Below are 16,929 nucleotides of genomic sequence, written 5' to 3' on the forward strand. Positions count from 1 at the left end.
CCGCATTGGTGAGAGACTCATTACACTGCGCTAGTGCCCTAACCAACTGAGCCACGGAGGGCCCCTGACATCATGCAAGTGCTTATAGTGGTGAACAACAATCAACTACATGTCAGCAAGCAAAAAATCCTGAAGGCCATTTTCGGAATCGACGTGCTGTTCTTTTAAACACAAACAAACCAACATGTAACCAACTGTGTTGACTGTTATCATGTACTGTATGTATTTCTGAAATGCCAAGCTGTTGTAGCAAAACCGTCCTGAGTCGCGTGAGAAACTACACATATGTGTGTTTTATGTTTGAGCAATCAGTACAGTACTTCAAATATATGTTCATTATTTTGCATTATTCTTCTTCAACAGCATCAGAAGATTCGCTCTATTTCTGAAGACCGGCCCTGATGGTAGAGCATTCGCTTTGGGGGCGGTAGATCCAGGATCAATCCTGGGTAGGGCCACACTTAAGACCTTAAGACAGGAAGTTGCACTTCCTCGCTTGGCGTTGAGCATTAAGAGGGTAGTGCAACGACTGGTTGACAAGTATCAGTATAATGGCTTGGGCGAGGCGGCTTACTTTCATTTTGGTAAGTCGTCTCAGTGAAGCAGCATCAGATACAATTAGAACAAGGAGGCACATTACACGTACATGCACTCTTGGGACTCCTTCGTTGTCAGATTTCCTGAAGTTCGTGTAGCTTTATTGAGAGCTTCACAACACGTAGCTTTATTGAGAGCTTCACAACATCTTGGTTAATAAACTGTGAGCTTTATATGCTAACATTTTATTAATTGCATATGTTAAAACTTTGCTGCTACACATAACACATCTATATTCTGGAGTATACATCCACATAATATTATTTTCTACTTAAAAACCATCTGCCTTACTTTTAAGTACATCCACGTATATACTTAATAAAAAGTGTAATGATCGGTAATATTGTCGGGAATTATAATTAGCACTCGGTAATAAGTGAGGTAAACATAAACATTTGTCTGTGGTACAAAAAAAAAGTAGCCCCATTTTTTACGAGCTCACACAGTTTCCCAAAATATGGTTTCACATGTGGAATTAGCACTTGATCAAATCTATACTGGAACGAAATTTTTCATTTTTGTGTGAAATCGTTTTTGGGACTGTAAAGTAACATAAATACAGCATTTTTCTGTGGTACAAAAATAACTACGATGATGTCGTCAGAAACTGCCAAACATGAACGGAATTGGCACAATCTGTCATCAGGTATAATGTATATTATAATTATATTATCATAATGTTTATTATGGCACAAAATGTTACAAACTGACACAGTTTGACAGAATTTTATTTCATGTAACGAATTATTCTCTGAAACTATTCTCGGTTATATTGGCTCAAAATAAGGCATTTTTCTGTGGTGTTTAAAAAAAAGGAAGCACTATTTGTTACAAACTGACAGTTTCATAAATCATTTCATGTAAGGAATTGGCACTTCATAAAATGTATAAAAGCAGAAAATATATCACCATTTTATGGAAACAACTTTCTGTGTAAGAACGTACACAGTTTTTCAAAACATTATTTCACAAACAGAATTTAATTACTTTTTATTTATCGTAAACTTGTTTTTCATAAAAACTAATTTTACCAAGAATGAAACTCAGCCGTTCAAGACATTATTTATACGAGACAGAAACCAAAGCATCTTTGCGACAGCTGCTATATTCAAAGTTCATGTCAGTGTGCATGAAGGCCCTGTGTTAAATGAATGGACCATTTGAAGTTGACAATTATGATTCAAAAACATGTTAATACAAAGTGGACAATAATTAACATTTAGAAAATAGTCTGTAAATTGCGGCCTTTCCCCAAACCTCTCAGAAAATACTTGATTACTTTATTATATTTACACTTTTAAGCAGCATGTATAAAACAGTTAAGCTGTCTGACTTGCTGTATTGGCTGAATTGTCAAATTAAAACCAGAAGAAAACTATTATGATTTGTAAATATGAACAAATCATGGCCTGTGAATCCAGCTTTTAAAGCACAGTTTGTTCTGTTTTCAGCTGGTTACCCAATAGGACAAATTTGAACTTATGACTTAAAGGGTTCGTGAAGCATAATTTTGCTTTATGCTTGTATAAAATAATGTTCTTCCAGTTAGAATTCGATAAACCAATACAAGAAATCAGATTGTGGAGACAGGTTTCGGCAGTGTATACACGTATATAATTGTAGACCTGTGATAGTCGCCTGATTTTTGCATCACTTATAGAAATAATTCTGACAGAAAATATGTATCAACAAGCATTCTAATTAATATTCCCCCTAAATAAGTAAACTTTTTCTTTTCTGTATTATTAGTTTACACACTCAACATTTACCATCACCATTTTTATTCTTTCATTTATCTTTTAAACAGAATATATAGTACTTTTTTCAAGTCAGATACATGAATATATACCTGTATCAAGTTCAGCTGTCAATCATTGCCACCTCATCGCTTAGCAACTTTAATCCACACCTCCTCACTGACATGAGTCACAGGTCCAAAGACAGGCTTTATGTTCTGATCTTCAACCAGCTTGAAGCAGAACCTCCCAACTAGCGTTGCCAGGACAACGGCGGTCTCCACGTAAGCAAATCTGTAACCGGGGCAAATCCTCTTCCCCGCCAGACCAAACGGAGAAAACACATGACCTTGCCGCTTCTTCATGTTTTCTGCGCTGAATCTCTCCGGATCAAATCTGACAGGAAAATTTAGCACCAGTTTTCATTTCTTATGCCATACTATTTGTAACATTACGGTACTGGCCATAGTCAAATGGTCTGAGCTGTTAACTTTTCAAATGCTATGACAAACAACTTAAGGTGCAGGTTCAAACCCGGCTTTGGACAGGGAAGTTGTAGATTCTCTCGACCTTAAAGGCAAAGAAAACACTAAAATAAAGTACTTATCAGATGAAACATCATTAATCACTGTCCAGAAAAATAGTTTGAGTTACTTTTTTAGGATTTATCTAACCGACTATTCTATTGTGGTTTGTTGGGACCCGGAGGGTATCAGTGACGTCACATCAATATTTTTGGCTTGAAATAGTTTGTTTCAAGGCCCATTTGTTAAATGCATTCATAGCTCTAAATGAAGATGCATTCTGAATGATGAAATGCAGCAATTTTGGTGTGTCATGTGTCAAAAAGCTGAAATGACATCACTGGTCCCAATATGTCAGAAAAGTTTTAAAATGCATTTTACTTTTTACCGTCAAAAAATAATCTAAAAAAATAAATCCAACTAATTATTATAATAACAATATTTAATGATCTTTCATCTGACGTACTTCATGCTAGTGTGCTCTTGGCCTTTAATATTTATGGGGGACCTGGGGGACAATAATCCATCAGCAATGCTCACCGGGCACTGTGTGCTGCCTAACATTTGTTGTAGACCATTTGTCTTCCAGCACTATGACGCACAAGTCTGTATGTCACATGCGTGGAAAGTTTGATCAAAAAGTTGTCAGATGTCGGTGGTTTACCCTGTGCGTCTCTATTTCTTTCACCCCAAAAACTTTTTTTTTTTCTTTCATGAGTGAAAAAGTCTCCAATATGGTCTTAAACAACAATTAAACCAATTAAGATAATTCTGCACCAGCAAAATGGAGGTATACATGTTACTTTGTATTTTGAAGAAACTGAACAGAACTCAAGAGATTTGAAGCAGTGGGAGCATGCTGCAAGGCACATAAATCAGGGTTCACGCTGCATGGCCTGTTAATCAGGCGTCATGCTGCAGGGCCAATAAATCAGGTGTCACGCTGCAAGGCTCCCTATTGAAATCTTGAATACAAGCGTCGCGCTGCAAGGCTCCCTATTGAAATCTTGAAAGCTGAAAGTAACAACAGTCTTCAAACCATGGCCGAGGTGGTTAGTGTGCAAGTGCGGCACAATGGCCCATGAGCCTCTGAGCCTATGTAGTGGCTGTGAGTTCAAGTCCAGCTCATGTTGACTTCCTCTCCGGTCATACATGGCAAGGTTTGACAGCAACCTGCGGATGGTTACGGGTTTCCTCCAGGCTCTGCTCAGTTTCCTCCAACCATAATGCCGTCGTATAAGCGATGTATTCTTGTATACAGCATGAAACAGCAATCAAACCAACAAATAAATCAAACCCTAGTCTTCTTTACCCTAGTCATCTTTACCTGAGATTCACACTGCATATTGCTAAGATGCTACAGTACTGATACAGGCATTTTAACCTAAATCAAACCTCACCTTGTAGGGTCTGGCCAGTACTTCTCATCTTGTAACATGACTCCCAGGGCAGTTATTATTGGGGTCTGTAAACAGGCGATACAGAAATGAGTCAAAACTAGATGTTCATAAAACACATGTTCCCCCTCCCCCACCCCGCCCACCTCCTTTTTTTATTAAAACATTACGTGGAGTGTCCGGAAACACTCAGTTCAGCAGCTCAGACAAGACTGCTCAAAGCATAACACTTTAATAAACACAAAGAAAATTGTAACAAATGTATAAATGCTGGCAAAAACGAAGAAAAAAAATATCGAACATTAAGGCAATGTTCTTAATAAATTGACGACATTATGACAATATCGCTAAGCGAGTGCATTTCTGAATCCTGTGTACAAAAAACATATTAATGCATACTGGTATTCATATATACCTGACATGCACCTCGTGTTCTACAGACTGTGGATAAGGGCACAACAGCTGTAACTTTAGGCAAAAAAAAACCAAGGTAAGGTTAACATGTTTCATAATTCCTCAACCATTTTGCATGTGAAAGAACAACTTTTAAGTGCAGTTTATGATCATTTTTAATATGATTTTGGAGACAAAACTACATTGGATGCATTGGCCACGTTCAGGGCTTCTCGTAAAGTATAATTTTATCAGGCTACACAAAACGATGCCCTCAGAATATTCTGAAATAAACACCTTGCAAATATGCGGAAAGGTTGAAGAATTAAGGTATGGAAAAAAAAAAAGCTGAAAATTGGTGAACCTGCTTGGATTTTGTTTAAACCACAGCCATTTCTTTTCCCTTGAGTAAGAGGCTGTCCATTATATTGGACTTTGTTTAATTCTGATGTTGTCCTATTCAAAGTTTCTGTCCAATCTAACTTGAGACAGAAATACACACATCAAAGATCCAATCACAACAGGTGCTCACCCTTTTCTGTATGAGGTATCCCCCCAGCTCCACGTCATCATCAAGGAACTTAGCAGCCCAGGAAGCCACAACTGAGCACCTCAGTGTCTCCTCTTGAACTTGGCGAAGGTATCTGAAAAGGTAAATTGGGTGGTTAAATATCGCACGAGGTAAATTGTAACTAAATGCCTTGTTAAAGACATCAATGTTTAATTAATTGCTGGAATTAGGGTGCCCAGCTCTTTGTGCTAGGAACCCTATTGAAGTTGCTCACATTATTCTTCCTAGACATCCACTTCTGTTTTATTTTCAATGTTCTCATTACCACATCGAATGCCATTTACAGTCTCATGTTTTCAACTTGTTCTCACTGGAATACGCCATTAAATCCTAATCATTCATTCATTCTTCCTTGACATCAACGATTATAAAATGAATACCATTTGAGTTTCGATGAAACTTCATCAGCATACTACCAGCCCGGATAGCACAGTTGGTATAGCGTCCGCTTCGGGACCGGTAGATCCAGGATCAATCCTTGATCGAGTCACACCTAAGACTTTAAAAAGAGGAAGTTGGAACATCCTCGCTTGGCGTTCAGCATGAAGGGGATAGTGCAACGACTGGTTGACCCATATCAGTATAATCCCTTGGACGGAGCGCCTTACTTACCTTCGGTAAGTTGGGAGCAAAAAATTTGAACGTTTTTAGTAGTGCAGGTCATGTGACTTAGCGATTATATTGGATTTTGTTCAAAACCTTTAAAAAACTTCCCCATGAGGAAGTCATATTCAGCGTACACAGACTGAGGAGGGCACACCCAGTGTACACAGACTGAGAAAAACACACCCAGTGTACACACACTGAGGAAGGCACACCCAGTGCACTCACACTAAGGAAGACATGCAGTGCACTCAGACTGAGGAAGGCACACCCAGTGTACACAGATGAAAGCACACCCAGTGTACATAGACAGAGAAAGGCACACCCAGTGCACTAAGACTGAGGAAGGCACATCCAGTGCACTCAGACTGAGGAAGGCACACCCAGTGTACACAGACTGAGGAAGACACATCCAGTGCACTAAGACTAAGGAAGGCATATCCAGTGCTCTCAGACTGAGGAAGGTACACCCAGTGTACACGAACTGAGGAAGACACATCCAGTGTACTCAGAATGAAGAAGGCACACCCAGTGCACACAGACTGAGGAAGACACATCCAGCGCACTCCAACTGAGGAAGGCACACCCAGTGTACACAGACTGAGGAAGTCACACCCAGTGTACACAGACTGAGGAAGACAAACCCAGTGTACAAAGACTAAAGAAGACACACCCAGTGTACACAGACTGATGAAGACACACCCAGTGTACACAGACTGATGAAAGCACACCCAGTGTACACACACTGAGGAAAACACACCCAGTGTACACACACTGAGGAAGGCACACCCAGCGCACTCAGACTGAGTAAGGCACACCCAGTGCACTCAGACTGAGGAAGGCAAACCCAGTGTACACAGACTGAGGAAGGCAAAGCCAGTGTACACACACTGAGGAAGGCACATCCAGTGTACACAGACTGAGGAAGGCAAACCCAGAGTACACAGACTGAGGAAGACAAACCCAGAGTACACAGACTGAGTAAGGCACATCCAGTGTACACAGACTGAGGAAGGCAAACCCAGAGTACACAGACTGAGGAAGGCAAACCCAGAGTACACAGACTGAGGAAGGCAAACCCAGAGTACACAGACTGAGGAAGGCACACCCAGCGCACTCAGACTGAGTAAGGCACACCCAGTGCACTCACACTAAGGAAGACATGCAGTGTACACAGACTGAGGAAGGCACATCCAGTGTACACAGACTGAGGAAGGCAAACCCAGAGTACACAGACTGAGGAAGGCAAACCCAGTGTACACAGACTGAGAAAGGCACACCCAGTGCACTAAGACTGAGGAAGGCAAACCCAGTGTACACAGACTGAGGAAGGCAAATCCAGTGTACACAGACTGAGGAAGACACATCCAGCGCACTCCAACTGAGGAAGACACACCCAGTGTACACAGACTGAGGAAGGCACATCCAGTGTACACAGACTGAGTAAGGCACATCCAGTGTACACAGACTGAGGAAGACGCATCCAGCGCACTCCAACTGAGGAAGACACACCCAGTGTACACAGACTGAGGAAGGCACATTCAGTGTACACAGACTGAGGAAGGCACATTCAGTGTACACAGACTGAGCAGGGTACACCCAGTGTACACAGACTGAGGAAGAAACACCTTGTCAGTTATCACGCCCTCTCAGTTATCATACCCTCTCAGTAATCATTCCCTCTCAGTTATCATGCCTTCTCAGTTATCATGTGCTCTCAGTTACAATGCGCTCGGTTATCATACCCTCTCAGTTCTCGTGCCCTCTCAGTTATCATGTAGTCTTAGTTACCATACAATCTCAATTATCATGGGCTCTCAGTTATCATGCACTCCAAGTTATCATGCATGATCAGTTATCATGCACTCTCAGTAATCGTGCCCTCTCAGTTATCATGCTCTCTCAGTAATCGTCTCCATTACCACACCCTCTCTGTTATCACACCCTCTCAGTTACGATGCATTCTCAGTTATTATGCATTCTCAGTTGTCATGTACTCTCAGTTTTCATGCACTCTAAGTCATCATGCTCTCTTAGTTATCGGGACCTTCGTGGCTCAGTCGGTTAGTGCGCTAGCGCAGCGTAATGACCCAGGAGCCTCTCACCAATGCGGTCGCTGTGAGTTCAAGTCCAGCTCATGCTGGCTTCCTCTCTGGCCGTAAGTGGGAAGGTCTGCCAGCAACCTGCGGATGGTCGTGGGTTTCCCCCGTGCTCTACCCGGTTTCCTGGCCGCCGTCGTATAAGTGAAATATTCTTGAGTACGGCGTAAAAACACCAATCAGATAAATAAATCAATCTTAGTTATCATGCACTCCCAGTAATCATGCCCTCTCAGTTATCATGCACAGATGTAGCATACTCACGTCAGATTGTTGATGTTTGTAGGGTTAACATTATCTCCACCCAGCACAGTCTGTATTTCTGTGGCCAGCTTTTCCTGAGCATCTTGGTCACAGGCCAGGAAGTACAGAGCCCAAGTCAGCACTTTGAGAGAGAACAGGGTTAAACATGCATTACAGTTTTATACTGCAATTCTACAAAACTTTTCGGCAAGTTAATGCTTACTTTGACGAAAGAAAATTTTAATTACATGGGTGATTTGCACTCAATTTTGCGAAATCAAGTAAAAGGTTAGATCGAATTTAATCCAAAAAGGGTAACCCCCAGCAAGTCTTTATACAGTACACGCAATGTAAGTATCATTAAAACTGGCCCAGTAATAGCTAGAGACAACAACAGGGAAATAAAAGTGGAACATCCCAATGAAGGGAGATAATTCAAATAAGGGGGGATAACTCAAATAAAGGGGGATAACTCAAATAAAGGGGGATAACTCAAATAAACACTGTCTGCATATTCTCACACAATCTCAATCTCCTAAGAGGATAGTACAGAAGTTCTGAAACATCACAGGACACGTGGAATTTGAATTTTCACACTTTTTATTTCTCTCACAAAACAAGCCAGTAACAAAATTATGCACATGTAACATCTGATTGGCTGAGAGTTCATACAGGTTGACTTGCCCATAAAACACAGAATAAAATTAATGCTGCCTTACTTCAATAATAATAATTAAGATCTGGGATTTAAATTTCACACTTTTTCCCACCAAACAAGCCAGTAACCCTGTTACACACCTGTAGCATATTAGTGCATACCTACAATGCAGGTAATTTCTGACTGAATGAGAGACTCTACTTACTGTTTCCTGTGGTGTGGAACCCACCAATCATATAGCTGAGGCCGTCGGCAAAGACACGATCCAGGTTGATGGGCGAGTCCAGGGACATGAGGTAGTCTATGAACAGAACCTTGTCATCCCTTGCCCTCTCCAACTGCTTATGCTGAATTACCTCCTCAACAATTCTGTATATTGTAGATTTCCCTGTCAACAATTGTCTACATTGTATATCCCTGTCAACAAATCTGTACATTGTTGATTTCTTTATCAACAATACAGTACCATATAGATTTCCCTGTCAACAATTCAGGACACTGAAGATTTCCCTGTAAACAATTCTGTATATTGAAGATTTCTCTGTTAACAATTCAGTACATTTTAGTTCCCTGTCAACAATTCTACACATTGTATATTTCTCTTTTAACAAGTTCTCACATTGTAGATTTCCCTGTCAACAATTCTACACATTGTATATTTCCCTGTCTACAATTCTGTACATTGAAGATTTCTCTGTCAACAATTCAGTACATTTTAGATCCCTGTCAACAATTCTGTACACTGAAGATTTCTCTGTCAACAATTCAGTACATTTTAGATCCCTGTCAACAATTCTGTACACTGAAGATTTCTCTGTCAACAATTCAGTAAATTTTAGATCCCTGTCAACAATTCTATATTTCCCTGTTAACAAATCTGTACATTGTGAATTTCCCTGTCAACAATTCCGCACATCGTATATTTCCCTGTCAACAATTCTGTACAGTGAAGATTTTTCTGTCAACAATTCAGTACACTGTAGATCCTAGTCAACAATTCCACACTTTGTATATTTCCCTGTCAACAAATCTGTACATTATTGATTTCCCTGTCAACAATTCTATGCATTGTAGATTTCCTTGTCAATAATTCTGTACACTGTAGATTTCCCTGTCAACAATTCTGTGCATTGTACATTTCTCTTCTTTACATTGTAAGTTAACCTGTCAAGTATTCTGCACACTCTAAATTTCTCTTTCAAAATACCTCTATACTGTAGATTTCCCTGTCAGCAACTGTGTTGACCTTATATTTCCTTGTCTACAATCATGTAGAATAATTATAGCGTAGAATTTTCAATAGAAATAATAAAGACTGAAGAAGTTTTACTGCAGGAAATAAAATACTATACAAGTTTCATTATAGAAAAAAATTTCTTTTTTTCACATTCCCACATGGCAAGGAAAGAAACTGTCAAGAAAAATGGGTCAGAGGTTCAATAAAAATTCTACAAATACATTAGAAAATATTCATACCTGTATATACTGGAAATAACCTAAACTTCCACCAAAGAGTACATTTTTAGGAACCATTATATTTCAGTAAATATTCATTTTTTCCAGCAAAATAGCATCCTGCATTCCAAACAAACCTTATAACACCTTTAATAAAGATCAGCAGAACTCTCAAAATCCGGCAAGACGTGCAACCTGGGATAAGAATAGACGTCCATGTTAATCCCAGGTGCAACTTAGTTGTGGGAGAAATTTTAGGGAATTTACCATATCTTTGAAATGCTTACCTGTCTGAAACCTTTTGTACCTGTCAGTTCCTGGCTCAGGGAAACCCACTGTAAGAGACTCCTCTATCACCTCCCAAACCTGTTAGGTAATACGGTGAAAGGATTGTGAACCAAGGAATGGGATTGTGGACAGAGACATGGGATTGTGGGTCATAAAACAGAAATGTGGACAAAGGAACAGGGGTGTGGACAATGAAACAGCACTGTAAACAAAGGAACAGAAATCTGGACAAACGAACAGGAATATGAACAATGCAACAGCAACCGTGAACTAAAGAACAGCAATGTGAACAAATGAACAACAATGGGGAAAAGGGACAGCATTATATTTAATAAGAAGTATAGGAAATGAGCAGCAGTGTGAACAAAGGATCATGAGGGGAAAAAACATCAATGTAAACCAAGGAAGAGGAATATGAACAATAGAACAGCAACTGTGGGCAATAGAACAGACATGTAAATAATGGGACAGCAATGTGAACAACGTAACAGCAAAAGAGAAGAAAGGAACATCAAATGTGACAAAAGTAACAGTAATCTGAACAAATAAATACAGCTGAGAACACCTAGGAATAGGATAGTGCACAAATGGGAATAGATGCGTAATGTTTATAATGAAAATAAACACAACTGTGAACAAAGGAATACAATTACATAGAAAGGAACAGAAATGTTTCTCCAAAGAACAGAAACTGAACAACGGAGCACAAACAGGAACAAAGGTAAATTTTCACAGGCTGCCGCTACAAAATAAATAGTGATGCTTTGATATACACGTACTAGCCTAATGAACAACCAGCAAGTACATGGTCTTTAAATGAAGACAAATAGCTGTTTGCTTAACAAACATGTATCGTGTTTTTTTTTAATCCCATGCAAACTGTGCAAACCTGACTTGACCATCATCGCAGAAAACAGAACAAAAGTTCAAATTATATCAAGGCAGTTGTAATTTCGATCAAAAGAAAAAGAAAGAAAAAAAAGATCAACCAAACAGCTTGAAGTGCCGACTTTATCGCTATAGACCTATCTTTATTAACATATGAACCAAGTTTCATTTTCATTTTCAATTGATTGGTGCTTTACGCCGTACTCAAGAATATTTGACTTACACAATGGCGGCCATAAAAATGCTGGGAGAAAACCTAATATAGAGGCCATGATTAAAGTTGTGACAGTACATACCAGGTCATAGCTATTCTGTAGACGGTTAATGTTTTCACTGTCTTCAAAGCATTCTCCAAAAGCCGTCAGGGCAATGGCTTTGATTGCCAGGTCTATCATGTGCTTCTGAAGTGGAATTTGGTCATCAGTGTTACTGGACGCAGCCCACTTCAAGGATACCTCCTCAGCCACCTGGTTGGAGAATCAAGAAACAACGGAAAAAGGGTAAAATCCACAAACAAGGGAACTCATAGCCACAAATCTTTATAGCAAACAAATAGTTTTTGAATTGTTTTTAATCATCAATCATTCATTTAATAATATTTTTGATTGGAATTTTATGCCGTACTCAAGAATATTTCACTTATACAATGGCAACCAGCATTATGGAGGGAGGAAACCAGACAAAGCCTGGGGTAAACCCATGACCACAGGCAAGTTGCTGGAAGACCTTCCTGCGAATGACCATTAATACATGTAGCAGTGATCCGTCCAGTTTTTATGTTGAATATCTTCTTGCTTAAACGAAGGAAGTTTTTTTGGAATATTGTTTAATCAAAACTTTTACTTAAATGTTTGGTTGTTTCTCAAGTTCCTTTTAGGATGTGTCCTAATTAAGTGGTAAGCCGTCAAAAGTGATTGCTGTCAGCACAACTCTGGGGTGGGGGAGAGAGTGCATTCCAGGCAGGAGAGGGAAGTGGGAGGTTAAGCTGGTCACGAGTTCAGAGTAAGTTCATCGATGATGTCACTTTCAAAGATGCAACTGTAAGCAAGAAATCACAACAATATGCATGAAATAAAAGGGTTATTATGATACAAACATGCCTTAAATTTTTTTTTCATTTTTTGGCGTAACTTTCTTCATATCCATTAAAACCACAATCTTCGTTTTTAAAGTTCCATTTCATGTATGCTTAACCAGATGGTGTCCAATGAAAGTTGCCCATGCACCTATATTACCTTCTGGAATGAGCTGTAATACTGGCTAATGGCTGCGTGACTGAATGCCTTATCGTAGACACGACGTCGTCTTCTCCCCTCTTCATAGTTAGCGAACTGGATACTATCTGCCGTGATCAGTGGTTCAAGCAACTTAAACAGCTCCGCTGCAGATGACCAACATATAGGGCAACAATTTACATTATAATAATTTGGGCAAACATTTTTTTAATAGGGGTCTTAATTTAGGCATGCATTAATCTTTAAGGCACACTTTTACTCATTTGGAGGTCAATTAATAGGTTGACCATGTCATTAGGCCTAACTTGTAAGTTAGGTAGAAGACAGGAATATCTTTGGTTCCTACAATTGATTGAAATGAAAAATATCAGGCTTTTCAAACAGTTAATTTGGGCGCTTCATATTTTGGGCACACCCTCTACCATCATGGAAAGGCGTAATCCAAAGCCCTGACATAGATGAAACATCATTTGGTCGATCACCACATTAGGGCTTAGGCTGAATAATTGCCAATTTAGCCATGGTTTCATGCAGGCATAATCGTTCATTTTTATTCATTTGATCAATCATATAGTACAACACCAATGGGTTATAAAGGGAAACCAGCCACATGTTACACTAGTTTCCTGTTTCATTTCTTTCTTCAATTATTTTTTGCTTTTCTTATGGTGAAAAAATACATTTGCGGTCTGTCAAAACTGTTACACCCTAAACACTTATGTTATGTGGTTTGTCAAAACTGTTACACCCTAAACACTTATGTTATGTGGTTTGTCAAAACTGTTACACCCTAAACACTTATGTTATGCGGTCTGTCAAAACTGTTACACAAAAAATACTTACGTGGTCTGCCAAAGACTTGGACCAGATTCTGAAGATGGTGGGTGATGCTACACTGACGACGTGCTGCTTGCCCCACCAGAATCCAGCGATTGGTCCATATTGTTTGTGTAACACCATCAGAAACTGGTGCAAACTGCCCGCAGTGGCAACGTCCACCAAATTGCCCTGACTGCAAATATAGATGTGTATATAACGATGCAGGCTATGTGTTTAGATTGCCAGTATTAAGTTGCACTCTTGTAGGCACCAATAAATGTAGTAAATATGGCAACGTTGTTGCTCCAAAAAATTAAAAGTAAAATTTATGAAACTGTAATTTTTTATATCAAGTTTTCATGACTGAAGTCTTGGCGATGATAAACAGAAACAGCCCTCTGACGAGCAACACATATAAATGGTATTTTGAACGCAAATCATCGCAAGAAATACAGCTATTACATGCGCCTTGATCAAGCAAGTCAAATCTGACCACCAAATTAAAAGAAAAGACAACAAATAGTCATTAGGAAGAGCGGTGGGAAGACCAAAATGGCCGCGGCCATTTTTCTTCTGACGTAGCTTGGTAGATGTAAACCTATAAATCAGCTTTTACATAGGAAAGTTTATACGATTCCACAGAATGTGCCAATATAGAACAACCAGAAATATGGCGTTGCGTCACACATGTACAAATGGTTGAAAAGCAAAAACATTGTTCAGGTGAGGTATGCAGAAATAGACATGCTCTTGGGTTGTTACAGATCAAATAACTCACGCCTGACTTGATAAAACTCATAACACGATGATACTTTTTATTGCCTGAATGGGTGCAATTTTGATTACTTATTTTGAACAGCTATATCTCAGTTGTGCAACATCAAAAAAATAAAAAGTTGTTCTTTTTAACCTTCCTGTGGAATACCTTTTCTATTCATGTATACATTTGGTTAAGTGTTTACTTTGAAACTTTCTTTATCTCTGCTTTACACATTTGGTCAGAAGATCTCTTTTCAAACTTCCTGTGGGATACTTTGTCTATGCATATATACAGTGTTGACTTTTAAACTTTCTGTGGGATACTTTGTCTCTGCATTATTATATACAGTTGGTCAAGTGTTGACTTTTAAACTTCCTGTGGGATACTTTATCGCTGCATTATTATATACAGTTGGTGAAGTGTTGACTTTTAAACTTATTGAGCAATACTTCATCTCTGTATTATTATATACTTTTGGTCAAGTGTTGACTTTTAAACTTCCTGAGGGATACTTTATCTCTGCATTATTATAAACAGTTGGTCAAGTGTTGACTTTTAAACTTATTGAGGGATGCTTTATCTCTGCATTATTATAAACAGTTGGTGAAGTGTTGACTTTTAAACTTCCTGTGGGATACTTTGTCTATGCATAATTATATACAGTTGGTGAAGCGTTGATTTTTAAACTTCCTGTGGGATACTTTATCTCTGTATTATTATATACAGTTGGTGAAGTGTTGACTTTTAAACTTATTGAGGGATGCTTTATCTCTGCATTATTATATACAGTTGGTGAAGTGTTGACTTTTAAACTTCCTGCGCGATACTTTGTCTCTGCACTATTATATACAGTTGTTGAAGTGTTGACTTTTAAACTTCCTGTGGGATACTTTGTCTATGCATAAATTTATGCAGTTGGTGAAGTGTTGACTTTTAAACTTCCTGTGGGATACTTTATCTCTGTATTATTATATACAGTTGGTCAAGTGTTGACTTTTAAACTTCCTGTGGGATACTTTGTCTATGCATAATTGTATACAGTTGGTGAAGCGTTGACTTTTAAACTTCCTGTGGGATACTTTATCTCTGTATTATTATATACAGTTGGTCAAGTGTTGACTTTTAAACTTATTGAGGGATGCTTTATCTCTGCATTATTATATACAGTTGGTGAAGTGTTGACTTTTAAACCTCCTGTGGGATACTTTTTCTATGCATAATTCTATACAGTTGGTGAAGCGTTGACTTTTAAACTTCCTGTGGGATACTTTATCTCTGTATTATTATATACAGTTGGCGAAGTGTTGACTTTTAAACTTATTGAGGGATGCTTTATCTCTGCATTATTATATACAGATGAAGTGTTGACTATTAAACTTACTGTGGGATACTTTATCTCTGCATTATTATATACATTTGGCGAAGTGTTGACTTTTAAACTTCCTGTGGGATACGCTATCTCTGTATTATTATATACAGTTGGTCAAGTGTTGACTTTTAAACTTCCTGTGGGATACTCTATCTCTGTATTACTAGATACAGTTGGTAAAGTGTTGACTTTTAAACTTCCTGTGGGATACTTTGTCTCTGCATTATTTTATACATTTGGCGAAGTGTTGACTTTTAAACTTCCTGTGGGATACTCTATCTCGGTATTATTATATACAGTTGGTCAAGTGTTGACTTTTAAACTTCCTGTGGGATACTTTATCTCTGCATTATTATATACATTTGATGAAGTGTTGACTTTTTTAACTTCCTGTGGGATACTTTGTTTATGCATATACGCATTTGGTCAAACTTTTCTTTTAAGAATTCCAGGAATTCACCAGTAAAATGGGTACAGGTATGCCAAACAATTCTTACATGTATATTACAGATTCACTTACCATTCAGCTCGTTTTTAAACTTCCTGAGGGATACTTTATCTCTGTATTATTATATACAGTTGGTCAAGTGTTGATTTTTATACTTATTGACGGATACTTTATCTCTGCATTATTATATACAATTGGTCAAGTGTTGACTTTTAAACTTCCTGTGGGATACTTTGTCTATGTATTATTATATACATTTGGCAAAGTGTTGACTTTTAAACTTCCTGCGCGATTCTTTTTCTCTGCATTATTATATACATTTGGTCAAGTGTTGACTTTTTTAACTTCCTGAGAGTTACTTTGTCTATGCATACACGCATTTGGTCAAACTTTTCTTTCAAGAATTCCAGGAATTCACCAGTAAAATGGGTACAGGTATGCCAAACAATTCTTACATGTAATTACAGATTCACTTACCATTCAGCTCATTTTTAAACTTCCTGAGGGATACTTTGTCTATGCATATACCCATTTGGTCAAACTTTTCTTTTAAGAATTCCAGGATTTCACCGGTAAAATGGGTACAGGTATGCCAAACAATTCTTACATGTATATTACAGATTCACTTACCATTCAGCTCATTTTTAAACTTCCTGAGGGATACTTTATCTCTGTATTATTATATACAGTTGGTGAACCGTTGACTTTTAAACTTCCTGTGGGATACTTTGTCTCTGCATTATTATATACAGTTGGTCAAGTGTTGACTTTTAAACTTTCTGTGCTATACTTTTTCTCTGCATTATTATATACATTTGGCGAAGTGTTGACTTTTAAACTTCCTGT

At 38.5% G+C, this 16,929-nt stretch overlaps 1 protein-coding gene across 1 annotated transcript; it reads right to left on the minus strand.

The window, feature by feature from the left end:
* Positions 1-578: 578 nt before the first annotated feature.
* LOC135477867 (cytochrome P450 20A1-like) lies at positions 579-16,615 on the minus strand. Its single transcript, XM_064758072.1, has 10 exons — positions 16,561-16,615; positions 13,531-13,695; positions 12,688-12,833; positions 11,749-11,919; positions 10,564-10,642; positions 9,027-9,209; positions 8,185-8,305; positions 5,180-5,291; positions 4,258-4,322; positions 579-2,729 (listed from the first exon to the last, which is right to left on the minus strand). The coding sequence occupies exons 1-10, from the start codon at positions 16,613-16,615 to the stop codon at positions 2,480-2,482; spliced, it is 1,347 nt and encodes a 448-aa protein (XP_064614142.1). The 3' UTR covers positions 579-2,479.
* Positions 16,616-16,929: the final 314 nt, after the last annotated feature.

Source organism: Liolophura sinensis, chromosome 11, assembly GCF_032854445.1.
Source record: "Liolophura sinensis isolate JHLJ2023 chromosome 11, CUHK_Ljap_v2, whole genome shotgun sequence".
Taxonomy (NCBI): Eukaryota; Metazoa; Mollusca; class Polyplacophora; order Chitonida; family Chitonidae; genus Liolophura; species Liolophura sinensis.